Consider the following 21,057-nt stretch of genomic DNA (forward strand, 5'->3'; position numbering starts at 1 on the left):
TAGACGGGGTGTTTGGTCACCCCAATTCTGTTTGACTATCCCTTTTAAACACCCTAATCAGATCTGTATGTAACAGAGTAAAAATTCCCAGTTTAATAAAGAGGGGAGATTGGGAACAGAATATACTCTATAAAATAAAAAATAAGAGCATTCGCATTTTAATAATGGTTCCATTCAAGAGGCTGCTTCAACCACCTGGGCCCCGCTTGGCTGGTGGGCGGGCGGGCAGAGCGGAGGCAGGCAAGGGGCTGAGGAGGCAGAGGCACGGTGGAGGCGCTGGCTCTGGGGCCAGACTGCCTAGGCTCGACCCAAACTCCTTATTCATCGGCCACAGTGCGGTTATAGGCTACACGCAGCAATGCATGTGAGATGCTTAGAACGAATGGCACAGAACGAATGCTATACGCATGTTGCTGTTGATGCTGTTCTTATGAAATGAACAAGTAGCAGATCCTGTGGGGTTTGGGGTTCGACCTGAAGGGGGGCGAAGGGGAGAAAAAGGAGCCCTGGGAATGGGGGTGGGGGTGCAAGCAGTGGCCGAGGGAGAGTGGAAAGGAGCTTCTGAGTGGGAAGGGAGAGAGAAGAGCTAGATCCTGGTCCTTCTTCACTCCGGCGTCCAGGGGTGAGAGGGCAGTGTGGGCCTGGGGAGAGCGGCATGGAGTCCAATCCAGGGCTGCAGATCCCTGAGTCACCCACGCAAAACAGCAGGTGATGCCTCCAAATCATCTCCATTACCAGAAAAGAAGACGGGGTTGGCAGCCCTGCTGTCTCTGCCAGGAAAGACAAGCCCGTTCGCTGCAACCGTCACGCTGCTGCCACCTCTCTAAATCCCAGAGCGCATTCATTTAACACCATGGGTATTTGGAAGAGCACTAATTAGACTCTAAATGGCACCCTCATCATTTGAGTGGTCGTCGGAATGTCACTTGCAAAAATGTTTCCTTTGGTAGCAAAAGCGTATCCTTTCCAGTCTCTGAAGTTGGCTTTTCATAAATCAGCCATGTCTGGGGGGGCTCCGGGAATGGAGAGCCCTTCTGGCAGAAGGACGGGATCTAGCAATGCCTTCCTAGTACGCAGAGGCCAATTACACGAACTGGGTTCATGGCGGCGAGAGCGGTACGGTACCGGAGCGAGGAGAAGCCAGAGTCTATTTTGGGAACGTGAGAGTGAGATTCGGCATCCAAAATCCCCTGGGGGAGGGGCGGGAATAAAATAATCAGATTTAGCCTGGAGCTTAAGTCTAAAATTCATCACTATTAAAACAGAACGAATAACACAGTGAACCGTCTGCGTTATTCAGCTCCGTGGACGGCATGGCCGTATCTTAAGAGTCCTCATGACACAGGCCCTTCCACTGAGCGGGAGGATTTTCTTTTCCATGTCACGTATCCCTAATGAGTTGGCTGATAAATGTGATTCTGGCAGCTGTGTAACAATGTTTTGTTTTTTTTTAATTTAACATGGTATTTGGATAATATTTCATGTCTTTACTTTTAAAGACTGAAAAATTAAGCAATTTAGATATTTTGGACCATTATCTTAGACCCACAGAATGACGTCATCAGAGAGCGTGGTGGGACCGTCGAGAATACCCGGTCCCATCCTTACCTTACAGATAAGGAAGCTCAGAGCCAGAGAGGAGACAAGACCTGCTCAGGGTCACACAGTGGCGGACCTGAAATCAGAACCCACGTCTCGTCTCTGTTCAGAGCCCTTATTTCTAAATTAACTAAAAATAAAAGCACACATTAAAGTGGAATTGAGAGATCTATTCTATAAGAGTCTGGGTCCAGGAAAAGCTTCTAAAAGGCATGCTTATGGGGCTCTCAGATACAAATAAGTCCCCCCAACCCAGGTTTTGAGAAAACACAGACAATATCCATTAAGTCTCGCTCAGGTTTTCTCCCCTGAAATTGAAAATAAAATAGAGCAAACTCTAAATCCGTGCCCTCCCCCATTTCTCTTTTTGCTTTAAAACAGCAATAGTGCTCCAAGCAGACGAGTCTCGCAGCTTTATTGCTTTGGCAAACGCTTAAATTAAAGGACACTATTGCCTCCGGCCACGGTGGGAGGAGGACAGAGTGGGATGTTTTTCAAAGGTCACAGATTTTATTACAGAAGTGAATGCTGGACACCACCGTCGCCAAGCTCTCCGCTCAGCTACGTGAAGCGACTCGATCGAGTGTGCAGGGCGAGTGAAGGGTGTCCAGGGTCCCACGCTGACACTACACGCTCCACCTGCTGTTCTGCTGATGTAGCTGTTCTTTGTTATTCTTGCGAAATGAATCCCTCAATTCAAGAAATAAACATTTCATTCCTCTACCCGCTCCCTTTCGACTGCCTCTCACCTTTTGGTCTTTGTCCTTATCTCCCCTGGCTTGCGGCACCAGGTTTTAAGCCTTAGTCCACAGCTGCTGCTTCACCCATGGCAAAGACAGAGAGGGAACAAGTGGAGAGTATAGCAGCCCAGGGGGGTGTCATGTACAACTTCAGTGCTCAATGGCTGCTTGAACGAAGGAATAAACACAGACGAGTGTCAGGGTCCATTCTTTCAGGTATCCTTTAAGGAGGGGGGACGCGGACAAACAGGAAAGCACAATGAAGTATGCAGCAAAATGCATCTGGAGATGATGCCATATCAGATAAACTACGGCCTGTGGACCTGCTTCCTGTTTCCATGGAGTCCAAAAGCTAAGAATCATTTGGAGATGAGCACTTGCCATCGACTTAATGAGAGGAATTACTAATTCCGAATTCAAATTAAATGAAATGTTACCCCCCCCAAACAATCTCATTCTTCTCATTTAATGCATCTATATCACAAAAAGTTATATTATATTTTAATTTAATCAACAGAAATTTTGTGGAAATTTATACCTACACGATATCTTTGATTTTTCTTATTGATTCTCATAGCCTAAAATATTTAGTATCTGGCCCTTTATAGAAAAGTTTGTCAACCCCCAGACTAAAGGAATGGGTCACTTTATGTCATTGAGGCAGGACTGAACTGCTCTAGTATTCTAAGGACATGGAATAGGTGAAAGTTACAAGGAGATAAATTTCAGCTCAAGACTTTCTAATAACCAAAGAGGAATGGAGTGGTACGTACGATATAATCTGTACCAAGAGCTGTGCTGGCTCTTCCATACCTCTCGCTGAGCTTCATAACAATCCCTGAGGGAGAAGCCCAGAGTGGCTAAATACCTCTCCTGAAGTCACACAGCTAGCAAAGGCAGAGCAGGATTTGAACTCAGGTATGCCTGACTCCAAGGCTGAGTTTTTTCACTAAGTGATGAAAGACCCTACTAAGGGTCAAAGATAGTCTGTCTGAGTTATTACAGGGGGGATTTTTACATTAGAAGCATATTATCAACTTAACCAATAAGAACGGTAACATGCACTTTGCATATGCTATCTCTTTAGTCATCACAATAACCCGCGGAAGTAAGCCCTATTATTGCCTGTGTTTTCCACATAAGGGGACAGGTTTAGAGAGGTAAAGGAATCTGTTCAAGTTCATACTTGGCATAGAAAGTAGCAGAATTGAAATTCGAACTCAGATCTCATATCAAAACTTGAGATACTATTAAGAGGGCAGTACTACCCAAAGTGATTTACAGATTCAACACAACCTCTGTCAAAATTCCAACAGTCTTTTTTGCAGAAATGGAAAAGCAAATTCTTAAATTCATATGGAATTGCAAGGCACCCAGAATAAGTGAAACAATCTTGAAAAAGAGCAAAGTTAGAGGACTCACACTTCTGGATTTCAACGCTTACGACAAAGCTACAGTGATCAAAACAGTGTTGAATTGGCATTAGGATAAATATATAGAGCAATGAAATAGAACTAAGATCTTGGAACTAAACCCACATACCTATGGCCAACTGACTTTAGACAAGGGTGCCAAGTCCGTTCAACGGGGAAAGAATAGTCTCTCAACAACTGTCATTAGGCAAGTGGATATCCACATGCAAAAGAATGAAGCTGGACCCCTACCTCATGCCATATACAAAAATTAACTCAAAATGGATCAACAACCTAAACATAAGAGTGAAAATCATAAAATTCCTACAGAAAAACATTGAAGTAAATTTCCATGACCTTGAATTTGGCAATAGATTCTTGGATATAACACCAAAAACATGAGCAATAAAAGAAAAAACTGATACATTACACTTCATCAGAAATAAAAACTTGTTCATCAAAGGACGTTACCAAGAAAATGAAAAAACAAACTACAGAATAGGAGAAAATATTTGGAAATCTGTCGAGGGTTTATTATCCACAATAAACGAAGAAATTCTATAACTCAACAACAAAAACACAAACGACCCAATTTAAAACTGAGCATGGGTCTCGAATAGCTATTTCTCCAAATAAGATACACAAATGGCCAATAAGCGCATGAAAAGATGTTCGACATCATGAGTTATTAGGGAAATGCAAATCAAACCCACAATGAGATACAACTTCACACTTAACTAGGGTGGTTATTACAGCAAAAACAAATGGAACCCTTGTGCCTTGTTGCTGAGAATGTAAAATGGTGCAGCCTCTGTGAAAAAGAGTTTGGTTGTTCTTCAAAAAGTTAAGCATAGAATTACCACATGACCCAGCAATTCCACTCTTGGATATATATCCGAAAAGAAATGAAAACAGAAAGTCAGATATGTGTTCATTGCAGCATTATTCACAACGGCTAAAAGGTAGGAACAATTCACATGTCCATCAATAGATAAATAGATAAACAAAGTGTGGCATACACACACACACACACACTCTCACCCCCCCTATATATATATATATATCTATATACACACACACACGTACATATAATGGAATATTATTCGGCCACAAAAGAAATGAAGTCAGACACATACTATCAGATATATTATCACCACATGACTGAACCTTGAAAACCTTAGGCTAAGTGAAATAAGCCAGGCACAAAAAACAGTATTGCGTGATTCCATAGTATGATGTACCCAGAATAGGCAAGTACGTAAAGACAGAAAGTAGATCAGAGATTACCAGGTTATGTGGGGAAGAGGAGGTGGGGACTTACTGCTTAACGAATAAAGAGTTTCTGCTTGGGGTGACAGAAAATTTGGAAAGAGTCATGATGGTTACACAAAATTGTAAATGCAAGTAATGCCACTGAATGATGTACATTAAAAAGGTTAAAATGGCATACTGAAAAAAAAATTTAAGTTAAAAATTTTTTTCACTGAAGGCCATAAGAAGAGAGCAATGATGATGCTCTCTTTGCATCATCATTGATGATGATGCTTAATTCAAAAAATGGGCCACATCGGCGGCCGAGATTCTGTGGGGCAGGCCTATCAAACAAAAATTACATAGCTCATTTCTACCGGGATGAACCCCAAAGCAGGACCAGACTTGGGGTCTGTGGGTGCTGTGCCCCAAACTGGGCCCACCTCTTCCTCTGTTGCCTATTTCCCAGCTAAATGACCTTTGACCTTTGGGTGTCCCTGGGGAAGACATACTCATTGTACATTCAGGGACGGTTTAATCAAAAACCAAAGAAAAGGGAGCAGGATAAAAATATACATTGGCTTTGAAGCATTAGTTTATTTGGCAGGTTTTTACTGAGCACCATAAACCAAGCGCTCTGCCTTGATTTCTCCGAAGTCTGCAGCCCCACTCGTGCCGGGTCACACTGATGTCATTTAGGGACCTAGGTCAAGGCGGCTGGGTTTGTGCAGTACCAGCGGGGCTGCACGAAGTAACCAAATTCCAATGTACACCAGCACATGGTAGCCTTGTCAAGGAGACTTGTCAGACGTTCGAGTGTTCTTCACAATGCTCCCTGACGAAATAAGTGTTTGGGTTAGGGATGGAAAAGTGTCCCTTTGGTACAAGCACTAGCCAGACAGTTCTACCCACAGGACTAGAATGTTGTTGAGATTTACCATAAACAGATGAATAGGAGTTTAACAGGAAAGATAAAAATACCATTTCTGTCTTTAAAGCTGCCATGTCTATGTAGAGGGGACACATACATCCTTCAAAGAGGACCCCATTACATTCTGTCAAAATGGAGCCATTAATAGTCAAATTTAAGAAAAAAAGAAACCTCCTTAGCAGCTTGGGTTCATTCTGAAAACAGAGGAAGCAGGGCTTGTTGCTTCACTTTTAATAGCACGGGTTGTCATGCCAACTAGTGCTGCTGCTTAAATCGAAGGGGAAAAAAAATAAAGAAGTGTTCCTTCCTACACAAACCTTTCAGCAGAGCTCACAATTAGTCTTTAAAAAACACGAAAACTCATAGCGCTGGAGATACGGTAAACACCGTGCTTATATTTAAACCCGTCAGAAAGAGGATGTAATAAACCTTTGGTTTGCATTTCCTTTGCCCAGTATCTGGCTGAACAGGGCTCCTGAAAAAAAAGAAAGGTGCTATGTGGGCATACACAAAGGCAGCCAATCCCGAGACGGGAGAGGAGCCTTCCATCTTGAACAAATATAAACGGAGAAAGAGACAGGACGGTTTTCATGTAAAAGGGGATCTGCTCCCCCATAAACACAGCTCTTAAAGGCCTGGGTGCTCACAATGCCACGCACCCCGCCAAAGATGTCAGCGACAGGAGGACAGGAGACGAGAAAAATCCACAGATACTCAAGGGGGTGAAGGCCTGTGCTGGGCCAAGGGTGGACCGAGCCCCAGTGGTCAGTGACCAAGCTGTCCGAAGACGGAACCGCCGCCTCGAGGCGCCGGGCACCTTCGCTTTTCACCTGTGACGTCGGTTTTATTTAGAAGGTCTGAGACACCACAGCCATCAAACATGTGCTAGGGGAAGTGTCCACTGCGAAACTAAACAGAAATGGCATTAAAAAAAAAAAAGCTAAAGCCGAACGTCTGAGTCCATCGGTTTTATTTAGAAGGTCTGAGACACCACGGCCATCAAACATGTGCTAGGGGAAGTGCCCACTGCGAAACTAAACAGAAATGGCAAAAAAAAAAAAAAGCTAAAGCCGAACGTCTGAGTCCTTTATTAGGGGATGTGACCCGGCGGGGAGCGCTTCCCAGCGCCAGCCACACCGGCTGCAACTGCCCGCTCGCTGCCTGGCCGCCTCCCTCTAGACCGGGAGCCTTGCACGGGCAGGGACCGCGCCCGACTCATGGCCGTACCCCGGCCTTAATCGCAGCCAGAGGACGGCCAATATGTGTGTAGAAGACACGAATGTCCTCCGTTTTACTGACCGATCTATATTTTTAATAGATAAAACACAGACATAGTACAAAATTCAAGAGCCTCCGAGGGATAAATGGCAATAAATTTCCCTTTCTGCCATCCTTCCACTCTGGCGCCTCTGAGGCAACCTCGGGGACTGTCACCATTGTTTAAACGTGACTGGTGCAGTGAAATTCTAAATTGCAAAGGCTCCAACAACCAAGCAGACTACTTGGTGACTTGGGCGCGTCAGGTCATCACCAAAGATGGAAGCTAAATGTGACATCAAGACGAAAGTCATCTGGGTGAAAACAAGGTCCTGGCATTCCACGCCAGGAGGAGGCACCTGCCAGGGAGCTGCTGGCTTGCCGAGGAATGCTGCTAAGGTGACAGCCGTCCCCCTGGAGTCATTCACGGCACGACTAGAAGTCCGTGGGCAGGGGTCATCCAGCCTGTAACCAAGTAGCTGCCTCGAGCTCCTCACACCTGTTTCAGACATAGGCCAATTTCAAGCTGGGGCAAGGATACGTGGCTACATGATGGGAAGAAGCAGACATGCCAACCACACTCAGCCTTGGACCCAGAGAGATGCCTCGTGGTTTGTCTGGAGGAACAAAGTTTACCTTCAAAGAACTCAACCATGGGCTGGGTGGCTTTGTCCCCACAGATGGGCTGCACAGGGTAGACAGGAACTAAGGTAGGCAGGGGAAGAGGGTCCCAGGAAATCAGAGCACCCAGAGCGGTGACAAATCTGGGCCAATCCCAAACCTGGGCAGTGTCCCGGGGGGTGGACCGTGTGTGACAGGAACATCTGGACACACTGCTTTATCTAGTCGGCATGCGAGGGGCTTTTTTTGAAGACTGAGTAACCATTGCCCTGTATAGTCACCAAACCAAAGACTAAAAAAAGACTCGAGCCACACAGGCTCATCTGCTCTCCAAGGCCCCTGCCTAATGTGGCAATGCGCTGCAGGCTGGAGGGTGAGCCGGGCGCTTATCTGATTTCAGCCAATCTGTTACTGTATTTTATTCCATGTCCTCGTGCCCAGAGGCTGTTGCAATGTGTATAAATTTAGAAAAAGAAAGATAAATACATGGAAAAGTTCATTTTAACAAAATGAGTTTGTTTTCTTTCTTTTTATTCCACTAAAGACAAGATAAAATGATCTCGTTCCTTATTCAGCCCCTACCACCGTGGACTGTGGTACTCTGGGCAGCGACTCAGTACTGTGCAACCACAGCCCAAGGTTAACCTGCTTCTTCTGAAACTGCGAAACAGTCAAGCTCCCATCCTAACTGCTTCTCAGAAGCTGAGGGAGTGAGAGACAGCACCTGGCACAAGATCTGTAGTCGGCAAGGCTCTGCTCAAGCAAAAGACCCTACATGAAGGAAGACACTGTCTGACTCTACACGAAAGCCTACGTCAGTTCACCGGAGAATATCGTGTGCCTGAAGTTGATGTTTTACCAGGAGTTACACATTGATTCTTTAAATAAAATCCGTTTTATAAGGAAATTAATAGCACAGATGGCAGATGTGGGGTTATGGTGGAAATTATACTGAAAGCAAAATTGCTTGAACAGTGATTGCCTTCCCTCACACAAGAATCACAGCCAGGAAGGTTTCTGGACCCCTTGTGGGAAGTGACCGCCAAAGAATTGTACCTTCTAATCATTTAGTCCCGTTTCCGTTTTATAGAGGATGAAACCAAAGTTAAATAATGGGCCCAAGGTCACGTGGCTGCCAGTGACAGAGGTGGAGGCCAGGACGGGTCCAACAGCTTTTCCCAGCGCTTAAGCCACCAGAACCACCCACCACCTGGAGGCATCCAGACTCAGGGGCTGTACCTCCGACAGCATCTCATACTGGCCTCTTCTTCCAAGAGCAACAGTCAGCAAATCATAGGCCACGGACGCACTCTGCAGGCTGATGAGGCGGTCGCTCTTGTGCTCAGGTATCCGGCTCAGCACAGCATCCCGGTTGGCCTGAAAACAACCCAGAAGAGAGAAGCAGATGGTGAGCCAGCCCATGCGCACAGCTCTCACTTTGTGGAGAGAAGCCATCTAGGCCCCGCTGCCCCTAACAGCTTGCCGAGGGTCTGGAGAAAAGATCAGGAATGAGTAAGGGGCTTGTCACCTCCGGCTGTCTGTTCAAAATCCCCAGAGCACCCCAGCACATGGCACATGTTATTCTCCAAACACCGAAGGCCCGGAGGTGTGATCCTACATGGTACACACACGTTCCTGTCAGCAGGTGTTAGGAGAAAGGGTTAGGAGCCAGTGCAAAGCAGGGTGATTTCTCCTGGGCTCAGGTTCCCATATAGCCTCGTTGCTGTGCTGAGACGTATCTGCGCTCTGGGGCAGCAGAACCTTCCATCGGAGGAGGCCCTGCTGCATCTCACTTGCAGATCCTGCTTCTGCTCTCTGTTAAGAGTGGGAGAAAACTCCCAGGCCCACACTTTCCATCACCAAATGGTGTCATCGAGTTCCATCAGTCCTACAGAGACATATCATACTTTTCCTCCATCACCAAAGCAACATTCGAATCCCTAACAGACATCTTCATTGGAACGGACTACAAAGACTAATTCAGTCTTGTTTAGAAAAGCACAAAACAGATGTATAAGAGACAGCAAGAAGCAAACAGATTTTTGTTTGAAAGATATTACTGCAGAGGACTCAAGAGAACACCTTGCCTATTTCACATCTCCATTGTGAGAAATACAGCAGGCACATTCAAAGCTTATTAGTCTCATCTATCTAGAAATCAAATGCTCTTTACAGCAACTTGTTTTCATTATTTTTGAAATGTAATTTCTCTACCGGTTCCTCCAGACATATCCCATGCATTAGAGACTCTAACCGCTAGCTCATTTTCCTTTTCTCTCTAACAGGGGAGTCAGAAACAGTAAAGTTAGATTTCACCTATCTTTTTTTGCCCTTGATAATTAACAGAAGCCTCCAGATCTATCCGTCCCTAGGTGCATGGGAAGGGACTCTCAGCTTTACCTGCGGAAGTGGTTACATGATGTATCGGGGTCACTTGTTCAGGCAGGAGGATGTTTGTCTTCCCACCCGACATTCGGAAATGCTACGCACACACCTTCTCTCTCACTAATGAGGAAACATACTTTCTTTTTATATGTGAGTCCAAGGCATTTAGCCACTCATCAGTGCTTACTTTAAAACTCCTTGCTCTTAAATGTCAAAGACAAATAAGAATATGTAAGACAGGCTACTTCCTACAAAGTGAGTCATCTCTTATGGAAATAAGCCTGCTTTTGAAGATTTTATTCTAAGTTTTTCTTATTAGGAGTGGCTTTTAAGCCAACAAAAGAAGCTCTGAGGGAAATAGGGCTTGCTATAAGTGGTCTCATTTTATTAATTTGATATAAATGTTCTATACTGAGACCAATGCCTGGAAGTGAACAAAATAAAATACTATTTAAGAGAATTTTTCAAGTTATGCCAAATGCATTCTTTTAAAAAAAATTTTAGAGAAAATCTACCAGTGTCTTTTAATTAAAAAGGTTCGATACAGAAGCTCAAACAGATCCGCAAGTAATAAATATCCCAGAATACTGTATCAGTGTTGATTGTGAAAATACAGTTCTGATAACTTTTCTCCTGGGGAAAACTAATTTGATTTGAGGTGAGAAAGCAGTACAATTCCAAATGAGTTCTTGTAGGTGGAGAGACTAAGGAGAAATTTATGTTTCTAAGGTAAAATCAGAACCAATGAAGAATACAATTTTCCCAAACACCGAAAAAACACAGCAATTCTCTTTTTGGTTCTGAAGTTGAGCACCTTTTATTTTTCTGTCTAAAAAATGAAAAATCAAGAGGTTGAGGAACATGAAAAAAGGCTTGCAAAGGCAACTTAATTTAGATTTCTACCTATATAATTACATCATTTACAGGGAGAACACACAATTTTGGTTGGAGGCCCAGTCCTTCATATTTACTGATAGTATCACTGGATGTCACCAGCCCCTGAAGAGACTTTTGAGAAATTAAACACCACGAAGTCAAATCTGACTGTGTCAAAGGGACCCCAACTATGAGCGTTATTCGGGAGAGATGGAGGCACCATTCCCAAGACACAAGCATTTTAAAGATGCGGCCAGGTTTTCCAAATTCCAAAACGGAACACATGCACTGACAACAGAACTCAATGTTTTCAACCACACTTTCAGAACTCTTACAAAATAGAGAACCAGGCTGGTTTGCTCAAAGGAAACTAACTGCCCAGTTGTGAAGAGTCCAGCTTAGAACGCGGGAATGTTGGCTGGGAGGCCGACGTGAACTGGCCACCACCAGAGAACTGATGACAGCGCACAATGAGATGTGCTCACATGGAAAACAGATACCGAATGCCACCGAGTGCCAGTCTGTTTATATACGTGCCTTCCCTGATGGTGCCACGGCAGCGTAGAGAATGTAAATGATACCGTCCAAAGCTACCAGCAGACAGTCAAGGAAGGATGAGCCAACGGGGCAACCTCTTTCCTTCAGAGGAAGTAAGGCCAACGACGCCACAGGGCTTCCAGATAAAAAGAGGCAGTAACTCGAGCAGTCTTGCTGTTGTAAACATCTCTGGGCCATTTCACAGAACAAGAAAACTCAAAGCTTTAAATTAAGGCAAGAAAGCTGCCCTTCCTGACCAAGTCCATCCCTCCTACACTCTGCTGCATTTCTAAGTCTTTCTCACCTAAGTGCATTTCATACCTCCATTTAAATTGTATGCTGGAGCAAGAAGGATAACACCTTCCCTTGCTTTAGTTATGATTCCCTTTACTCTTCCTTTCTCCACCAGCCTGCCAGGTGGGGTGAGAGATATGGGAGCAGGCACGACGATCTACTAGAAAGAGCTGCGTGATGCATACACTTTGCCTGCTCTGGGCCTTAGTTTTCTCCTCTGTAAAATAAGTGAATGGGTGTGAGGAGCTCTAGGTCCTTTCAAATTCCAGAAATTTGCTCAGCACGCACATTGACTTGCCAAGGTTTGAACTACTGTAGCACATATTACCCCCGGAAGGTTCAAGCCGGGGCCATCGAGCTTAAAACGCAGAAGAGAAACCCAATAAATGATGAGCAATGAAATTCTAGACCTAAAATCTGATATCCTGGCCAAACACTAAGAAATGTTTCAAAGGAACCTAACGGTCTGGCAAAAACATCCCTCAGAACAGCAGAGCCAGGTAAGAGGAGTAAACTCTCACAGCCCGGGACTGTGCGATGCCTGGGGAACAGGTGGCAGCTTGGGGAAGGGACCTGTGTAAGAGGATGAAGCAATTTCATCAGCCTCCTGCTACAAAACCGAGAGGTTCACATATATAACACGCGATGTAAACCCAACCCCTCCCTCTCACCAAGGCGCATTGAGAAGGCTCGTAAAGGTTGCCCTTTGGGGGCTTCTTCCCCTTTGTAAAGTCCCTTTCATGATCATTTTGGCTGTAGTTTACCCATAGTACACACTCGTGCTAGTGTTCAATCAATACTCGGTAGACAAATGAATGAACTTGGATGTTTGCTAATTGCTAAGAAAGAGAAGCTCCATGCTCCAGGCCAACCAAGGAACATTGTACCCAGTCCAAGAATTAAGAAACATCCCTCCTTTGAAACCTCTATTGTTTTTCCCACCCGGGTATCCCCTCTAGTCTTCTCCCAAGAAAAAGAGTCACCACATTGATGAAGTAGCCATGTCTAAAGAGGGACTACAGGAAAAGGAGAAAGAAAAATAAAACACATTCTACTTACCATAGATTCACTAATCAGCAATAACAACAGGGCTTCTTCGGTATTTTCTTGAGGACAAAAAATGCTGTATAAAGAAAGTCGACTTTGATATACGGCAATTTCCAAGTAACACAAAATACATTGACTATGAGCAGAACTGTGTGCTAAAAGCTTCTAGATTTTTTATATAGAACCCATAAAAATAATGTATTATCTGGAAACTTGAATGAATTTGCTTATTTCTATGGTAATCTATAGAACTTATACATACTAACTATGCATGTTAATAGCAGGCCACAGGATGAAGACGAGCTGTAAAAACCAAGTTAAAAGTTCAAATAACATACAGGCCTGTTACAGAGGCAGAAATTTAGATTGCTACAAACTGACATCATCTAAATAATACCGGCTTTCTCCTAAACCCATTATGGAGGTGTAAACTGCAGACATTTTAGTAAATAGTACTCTTCTTCTCTCTTTCTTGCTGACTGGCATGTCTTATATTGTTCTTTAGGTAAAATAAGTTGGAAGCAATTTCAGAGTTGAAATAATTTCTAGATTACTGTTAAGAATTTAATGAGTTACCTTACTTAAATACGCGTCTTGCTATGGGATGGTATGTAAGAGCTAGCTGTCTTATTTATCTATTTTATGAAATTTGGCTGAACCTTAACATCTTGGACTAAAAGGAAAAGCTTTTAAGCCCAATGTTGCTCTGGATTAGAGAACAACAAAAAGCAAACACAACCCCAATATCCATTCTCTATATCCTATTTTTTTTGTGCTTTGAGAATTTTTAAGGACTTGTAGTATTTTGTTTCCTGTTCTGAAGCTCTAGGATCCTCTTAGTAGAACTGTGTTATCACCAATTAGGCCAAAACTCCACCCTTTTTCATGGAATAAAAGAGGAGTACAATAAAACAAACTTGGTAAAAAAAAAAAAAAAAAAAAGAACCTGAATATTTTGGAGATGTCTAAATAAAGATTAAATTTACATCTTTCCAAAGGTAACATTATAATCCTTTCGTTTAAGAGATGAGATGACTCCCTCTCCCATCCCCCCAAATGGCAAAACAATATTTTCCAAATCACTTTAAATAGTTGCTCTCTTTGAAGTGTTGGCAACTTTTGCATTGAATCAAAGGGCCATGAAAAGCAAGACTGAAAAAGTGCAGTGCCTGGTACTTTCTCGACAACTCTGACTTCTCAGAGGGAAGGAAACCACGTGAGGGATGGTTTCTATTGCTCTTGCAGGGCTAACGTTTTGTGAAAAGGCTGGCCTGTAAACCAGGAGTAAGATCTGGAATTTGCAGTGACTTCCTTAAGGAGGTAGCTTGAGGTGGTGTGGGTTTTGAGAAGATGGAATACTTCTTTGCCCTTAAAGTCAGAAATAGAACCTACAGGCTTTGAATTAAGAGTGACTCTGTGTGTGTGTGTGTATGTGTGTATGCGGATGTGTATGTGTGTATGCGGATGTGTGTGTGTGTGTGTGTGTGTGTGTGTGTATCTGTCTGTCTGTCCATTCAGCAATCATTTCTTGAATTCGTGGCTTGTGCTTACCTGCAGTTGAGACCTTACAACAAAGCAGTGACGCTAACCATTTTTTTCATGGCCAGCCACTTCTACATGATGCAGACTAATTGCAAAGAGAGAGAGCTCATACTAATTGTGCCTTAACACCACCCAATTCAATCCATGGATAATCCCCAAATTTCATTTGAGCCATTCGGCCTGCTTAAATGTGAGGTTGTGTTATTTCCACCCGAGCTGCTAACAGAGTAGCACATTAACTGATTTTAATTCCACTTCCTCTACCCTTCCTTTCAAGGCAGACAGGATGAGAGCGCTGCAAAGCTCCCAGGGCCGGCAGAAAGAAGTGGGGGCGGGGGAGGGGAGCGAGAAAGGGTAGTTTTAAGACACATGCCTAAAAAAAACTACACACTGAAATGCCCCCTCTCAGCAATTATGGATTCTTTAGACCCACTTCTGGCCATTCCTCCCCTATTGCCTGTTCGGGGAGGTGCAGCGCTCAGGGCAGATGGTCCAAATAGTTGGAGCTTTCTTTTTGTGACATTCTCCTCTTGGGGCCCAAGAGCTTGCTCAGGGGAGATCACAGGGTGCTCAGACCTTAGCCTTGTGAAGGTGGAATACTGGGGCTCTAGATTCAAAGGAAATTGACTGAAGGGCAGAGTGGGGGATAAAAAGGGACAGAGAGGAAATAGGGATCAGTGAGGACAGTGAGGACAAGCTCCCCTGAGCTGGACTGGCAGGCTGGAGGAGGTGGCAGGGCCAGTGCTGCTGGGCTAAGAACGGAAGGGCTGCCTTCTAATCCTGGCCACGCTATCCGCTCACTGGCTGCCCTTTAGGCAAGTTGCTCCTTTTCCTACTTTAGATGAATTACCAACTCATTATCTGATTCTACAGACAACACAGGGAACAAGGGTGAGAATCCTCATTTATAATGATCATAATCTTGCCAAAGCTCTCAGATAATAATAGCCCTTTCTTAGAAATTTCCCCCAGATAGGTAAAAACGTCACTGTATGTGGTAGAAAAAATAGTATAAAAGGAATTAATCCAATTTTATCCAAATGCATTTCATCTTTCTGTCATCTTTAGCTATGATACAACTAATGACAAGTTGGATGCCTGAAGGTCACTGGCACCACCCAGGAATCAAAGCAGACTCTATTTAGGTGCAAGGAGGGCCTCGAGCACCTCCAACTCACAAGAAAGGTGATTTGTAAATGACAATGTCAACTCCAAGGCCCAGCAATGGTGTCTTTATTATTTTAATATGCCTGGCTCTGATACTACTTGGGAATTCCTGGAGAAATACAGCCTCTGAACCACAGCCAGCCAGATGAGAGCTGAAAAATCAAAGCTGATGACGATGCCATTCCCAGCCCCATCCCCACCCCAAGATGCACTGTCTGTTACATACACCAAGGCGGAAAGTGCTGTCAGCCCCAGGTTTGTGAGGAAGGAGGAGGGTTCCAAGACAGGAAAAGGATTTAAATTAAGCATTAAGAGAGCCTCTTGATTATGAGGGAGGGGTCAGTTGATCTGATCTGAGGATTACCCTGGCCTCTACACGGTTCTTCCATTTTTTGTCAATCCATTTGGTTAAATCCCCTCATGAGTAAGAAAGAAAGACCTGTCACTTAGATGAGCCCCAGTCCACTGAGCTGTGCTGTGGATGAACTGGGTGAATCATACAAAGCATATCACCCTGCATAAAGGCTTCTAGGTCCCTGGTGAGGGAACAGGCCTCTCTGCGATGAGCTGAAGGTAGGCCGTGTACACTAGTGATGAGGGTGGCAACCAGTGACACAGCTGGTTGCTCACATGGCTTCGGTTACACCATCAAGTAATCTGTCTGACCCTCTAACATCCCTCATCATTATACTTTAAACAGCATCTTCATCCTTACCAAAAACCTTCAAGAACAATAGATTGGTATTTTGGAGTATATTAATAAAATGGAATACTATGCAGCAGTGAAGACAAACTACTACTACATGCAAAAATATGGGTAAACCTCTCAAATATATTGTTAGACAAAAGAAATTAAACAATAAGTTCTTAATGTATGGTTCCATTTGTATAAATTTCAAAAATGAGCCAGACTAATTATTGAGATAGAAATCAGGACAGACTCACCCTTGGGAAGGGGGCGGTACTTGGTGGAGGGTACAAAGAGGGCTTTTAGAGTTCTAGCAATGTCTATTTCTTGACCCTGATGCTAATTATATGGATGTGTTTGCTTGGTAAAAATTCATCAAGTTTTATCTTCTTATTTGTGTATTTTTTCAAAGTATGTGTCAGTAAAAAGCTTACTTAAAAATAGGTAAACAAAATTCAATAAAATTCTTCACAGAAAGACCTAGAAGACAGGAAGTAAAAGAGGCCCATGGCATGTGATCCTTCCCCTCTTTTCTAAGATTGTCAACATTTTATTTCTTTTCAGAATTCAAGATGGGGAAAGAATAAGCATTCAGTTTCTACTTCACATCCAGGTCGTAGTGACAGGGAGTGGAGCTTTCTGGCAGAGCTTGCTTTTTCAGGTGTACTCTATTATGACCAACTATTTTGAATGGTCCTTGTGGTCTTCTGGAGCTGGAAAGATTTGTGCCACCTAACGACTGCTTTGTACTCATATTTCTCATAGGAGATTAAGGAAAGGGGCAGTTTGGGACTACTGTCCAAAATGGGGTTTACTCACGATCTATGAATTCTTTTTATCACCTCTCAACCAGCATAATTGAATTGATGATAATGTCTTTTGTGTCGTAGAACTGATGGATCAGATAGTCCTGCCTTGTTAATAAGGAAGCTCCAAGACAAGTATCATTCAACAGGTTTTCTCTCTTTACTAATAAATCAGAAGTAGAATTGTGAACACGCAAAACAAGAAAGTCAAAATCCGATGGTGATAACTGAAGGAATAGGATTACTGCAGAAACTAATGATATAGAAAGTAGATACGCAATAGAAAAAAAATCAGCAAAACTGAAAGTTGGTTCTAAGTGATCATTTTTAGCTAAACTGAGCCAAAAAGAGAGAGGGAAGACCCAAATTACTAAAATGAGAAATGATTAAGGGGATATGACTACCAACCTCACAGAAATAAAAAAATTAGAAGAGGTTACCGTGAACAACTGTATGCCAGCAAATTAGACAACTTAGATGAAATGGACAAGTTTCTAGAAAGACAAAAACCACTAGAACTGATTCAGGAAGGAATATAAAATCTTAATCAACCTATAACAAGTAAAGAGATTGAAATAGTAGGCAAAACCTTTCCACAAACAAAAGCCCAGCACCAGATGGCTTCACTGGTGAATTCTACCAAACATTTAAAGTATAACTAACACCAATTCTCCACAAACTCTTTCAAAAATGAGAAGAGGAAGGAATATTTTCCAATTTATTCTATGAGGCCAATATTATTCTAATACCAAAACCACACAAAGAAAAAAACTGCAACTCAATATGTTTTATAAATATTGATTTAAAAATCCTCAACAAAATACTAGCAAATCAAGCCCAACGATAATAAGGATTATATACCATGACCAGTGGGATTTACCCAGGAATGTAAGGTTGGCTTAACATCTGAAAATCAATTAGTATAATAAATCACAGCAGGAGAATAAAGGACAAAACCCACATGATCATCTCAATAGATACAGAAAAAGCATTTGCAAAAGTAAACACCCTTTATGATGAAAAATATTCAAACTAGTAATAGAAAGGACCTTGTTCAACTTGACAAAGGGCATCTATGAAAGCCCACAGCTAATGTCATACTCAATGGTGAAAATCTAGATGCTTTCCCCTCCTAAGATCAAGAACAAGATCAAGAACAAGTCACTTCTATTCGACATTGTACTGGAGGTTCTAGCCAGGGCAATTAGGGAAGAAAATGAAATAAAAGGCATCCAGTTTATAAAGGAAGAAGTAAAACTAATCTCTATTTGCAGATGACATGATCCTGTATATAGAAAATCTTAAGGAATCTAAAAATTATTAGGACTAATAATTATTCACCAAGACTGTGGTATACAAAATAAATAGAGAAAATCAATTGTATTTCTATATACTTACAATAAACAACCCAAAAACAAAATTAAGAAAATAATTCCATTACTATACCATCAAAGAGCATAGCATACATACACAGAGAGATACACATCCACAAACCCCCCAAAAAACCTTAGGAATAAGTTTAACAAAAGAAGTACAAACATCATACCCTAAAAACTACAAATTGTTAAAAGCAATGAAAGAAAATCTAAATTAATGGAAAGATATTCCATGTTCATGGATTGGAAGACTTAATATTGTTAAGACAGCAATACTCCCCAAACTGGTCTACAGATTCAATGAAATTCCTATCAAAACCCCAGTGGCCATTTTTTTTTCCAGAAATAAACAAACTGATCCTAAAATTCATATGAAAATGCAAGAGATTGGGGTTGGGGGAAAGCTAAGGGGTGCTGGGTTTATTTTGGGCATAACAAAAATGTTCTAAAGTTGATTGTAGTAAAGGAAGCACAACTATGTGACTATATTAAAATGCCACTGAATTATACACTTTAAATGAATGAATTGTATAATATATGGATTACACCTCAATAAAAACAGTTAAAAAAACATAACTGTGCATTTCTGTGTAAAATGAAACTTGTGACTCGGTAACTGGTCCCGGTATGAGAATGCTCCCTTTAACTAGTAACTGCGTTTTCTACATCTGCCTGCTGCCTCCGTAAGTCTCCTTGTACAGATGCGGAAGCTGGTGTCAGAAGAGTGACCAAGTCCAGTGGTTTGAGAAATAAAAGATAAGTAGCCAACGCTGTGAGCTTTTCTGCCTTCAAGGGGTGAGGCCACTTTGGAAAAGCACCCAAAGAGACACAGTGTCCACCTTCATCAGGGGTGGGAGCAAGAACTGGGTTCTTCAATATACCTGGCACCTCATATGCCTATCTATTAAGAAGCATCTAAAGCAGGGGAAAAAAAATTACTTAAAAATGAACCCAAATCTGCTTCTAAATAGTTCATGAAGAGGGGTCAGCATTTTTAAAGTGAGAGTTTGGGAATTGCTAGAACAGATGTTCTATGAATTCAGATAAGGACTAAGGAGTAAACACAGGCTGTGAATTAAGCAAACTCATGGCTCAACAAGGCCATGAAAAAGGAGGATGGAAACTAAATTAAAATACGCCTAGAGAAAAAGGCAAGAATATGCTCACATGTCTGAATCTATACAAGAAATGCAAACTGAACAAGACGACGAGGGAGAGATATGCTAGGGTCAACTTAAGAGGATTAAGAAGTGGCTGCCCCGAGAGACGCTGTCCCTTTTGGCAATGCAACAAACATTTTCAGAAGTCACACATGTAGTCAGGATCTAGTCACCCTCGCATCTACCAGCGCTATCTCTAGGGCCTCAGAAGCAGCAGCCCACAGTCTCTCAGCCATTTTTCCAATTTGACAATGACTAGAGAGGGTTTCTGTATTTATTTATACATGTTCCCTTTTCCTTCATGGAGAAATTCTGAAAAGCCACCATGCCTTGTCCTTGTAAGAAGAGGTGGGAAGTGGAGGCTCTGAGGGGAAGAATTAAGAATGAGCCGGCAATCATTCCCTTCTCCTGGTCTCTCTCCCTCAATCTTCTCCTCCCCGTCATCTGGGAAGACACATGCGAGACTACCGTGGTTCACTAGCCCATTTTTCTCTCGATGATCAAGTCCCAAATTTAAACCTTTAAAAAATTAAGAAGTTCTAAAGAGACATCATCACCTTCCAATCACTTGCAAATTATTTAATTCACCTTCTTATAGCTAATTCACTTACAAACAAATTTTTAAACAAAAGGATGAAGGAATCGAAGAAAAGAAAAATGGTTAAGTCTGGCTTACAAAAAGCTTTGTCACTGATTGCTATATAATGCTGGGGTTCTTCTAATAAATGGAATGAGAATCCCAAAGACCAACAGTGATGGCTGACATGAGAGCATTTTCCTACTTAAAATGTCACCTACTAGTGCACAGATATTTGCTGAAAGCGTGAAAAGTAGTGAGTTATCTCTATTAAATTGGTAAATGAGACTTGCTCATCTGGTTCTTTTTCGGGGGAAAAAAATCTGCCCTTGCACTTCTACTCATCCTTGAATTTTCCTAAAGTGTCCCTCCAACCCCTTAACCTATAAATAAGGACGTCAACTCCCATACTTCTCTCCTGAGTAGACGCGGGCTTTCCGAGTGAGGGTGTAGGTTTTTGTGTTTGCTCCTTTCCGGAGAGGGTCGTCCAGAGGTGACTGGCATGGCGGGTCCTCCAGAGGGTTCCAGTAGCTCTGTTCACACATACCCCGCAACAAGATCTCCGCCAACTGCCTCGCTATTGTCTGGGAACACAAAGGAGCAAAGGCATAGCCATGAATCTATTTCGCATCATTCATTCATTTATTCATTCACTCATTCACTCATTTAATAAATATTTCTCGGTCATCACTTTGTGCTAGGCACTATTCCAAAACTCATAATTAAAAATTTATGATGAAATTCTATCAATTGATGACATAAAAGAAGACACGATGCACTAAGATATTTGA

General features: G+C 42.6%; 1 protein-coding gene across 1 annotated transcript in view; it reads right to left on the reverse strand.

The window, feature by feature from the left end:
- The window catches only part of TTC7B (tetratricopeptide repeat domain 7B), a 209,615-nt gene that overhangs the window by 116,372 nt on the left and 72,186 nt on the right, over window positions 1-21,057 (reverse strand). Inside the window, exons 6-9 of the mRNA XM_025042114.1 lie at window positions 20,678-20,850; window positions 12,963-13,026; window positions 9,051-9,188; window positions 7,827-7,875 (exon numbers count right to left, since the gene is read on the reverse strand). Of these exons, the coding sequence (XP_024897882.1) occupies window positions 7,827-7,875; window positions 9,051-9,188; window positions 12,963-13,026; window positions 20,678-20,850 (424 nt within the window). The remainder of the gene's footprint in view (window positions 1-7,826; window positions 7,876-9,050; window positions 9,189-12,962; window positions 13,027-20,677; window positions 20,851-21,057) is intronic.

Source organism: Pteropus alecto, unplaced genomic scaffold (assembly GCF_000325575.1).
Source record: "Pteropus alecto unplaced genomic scaffold, ASM32557v1 scaffold8, whole genome shotgun sequence".
Taxonomy (NCBI): domain Eukaryota; kingdom Metazoa; phylum Chordata; class Mammalia; order Chiroptera; family Pteropodidae; genus Pteropus; species Pteropus alecto.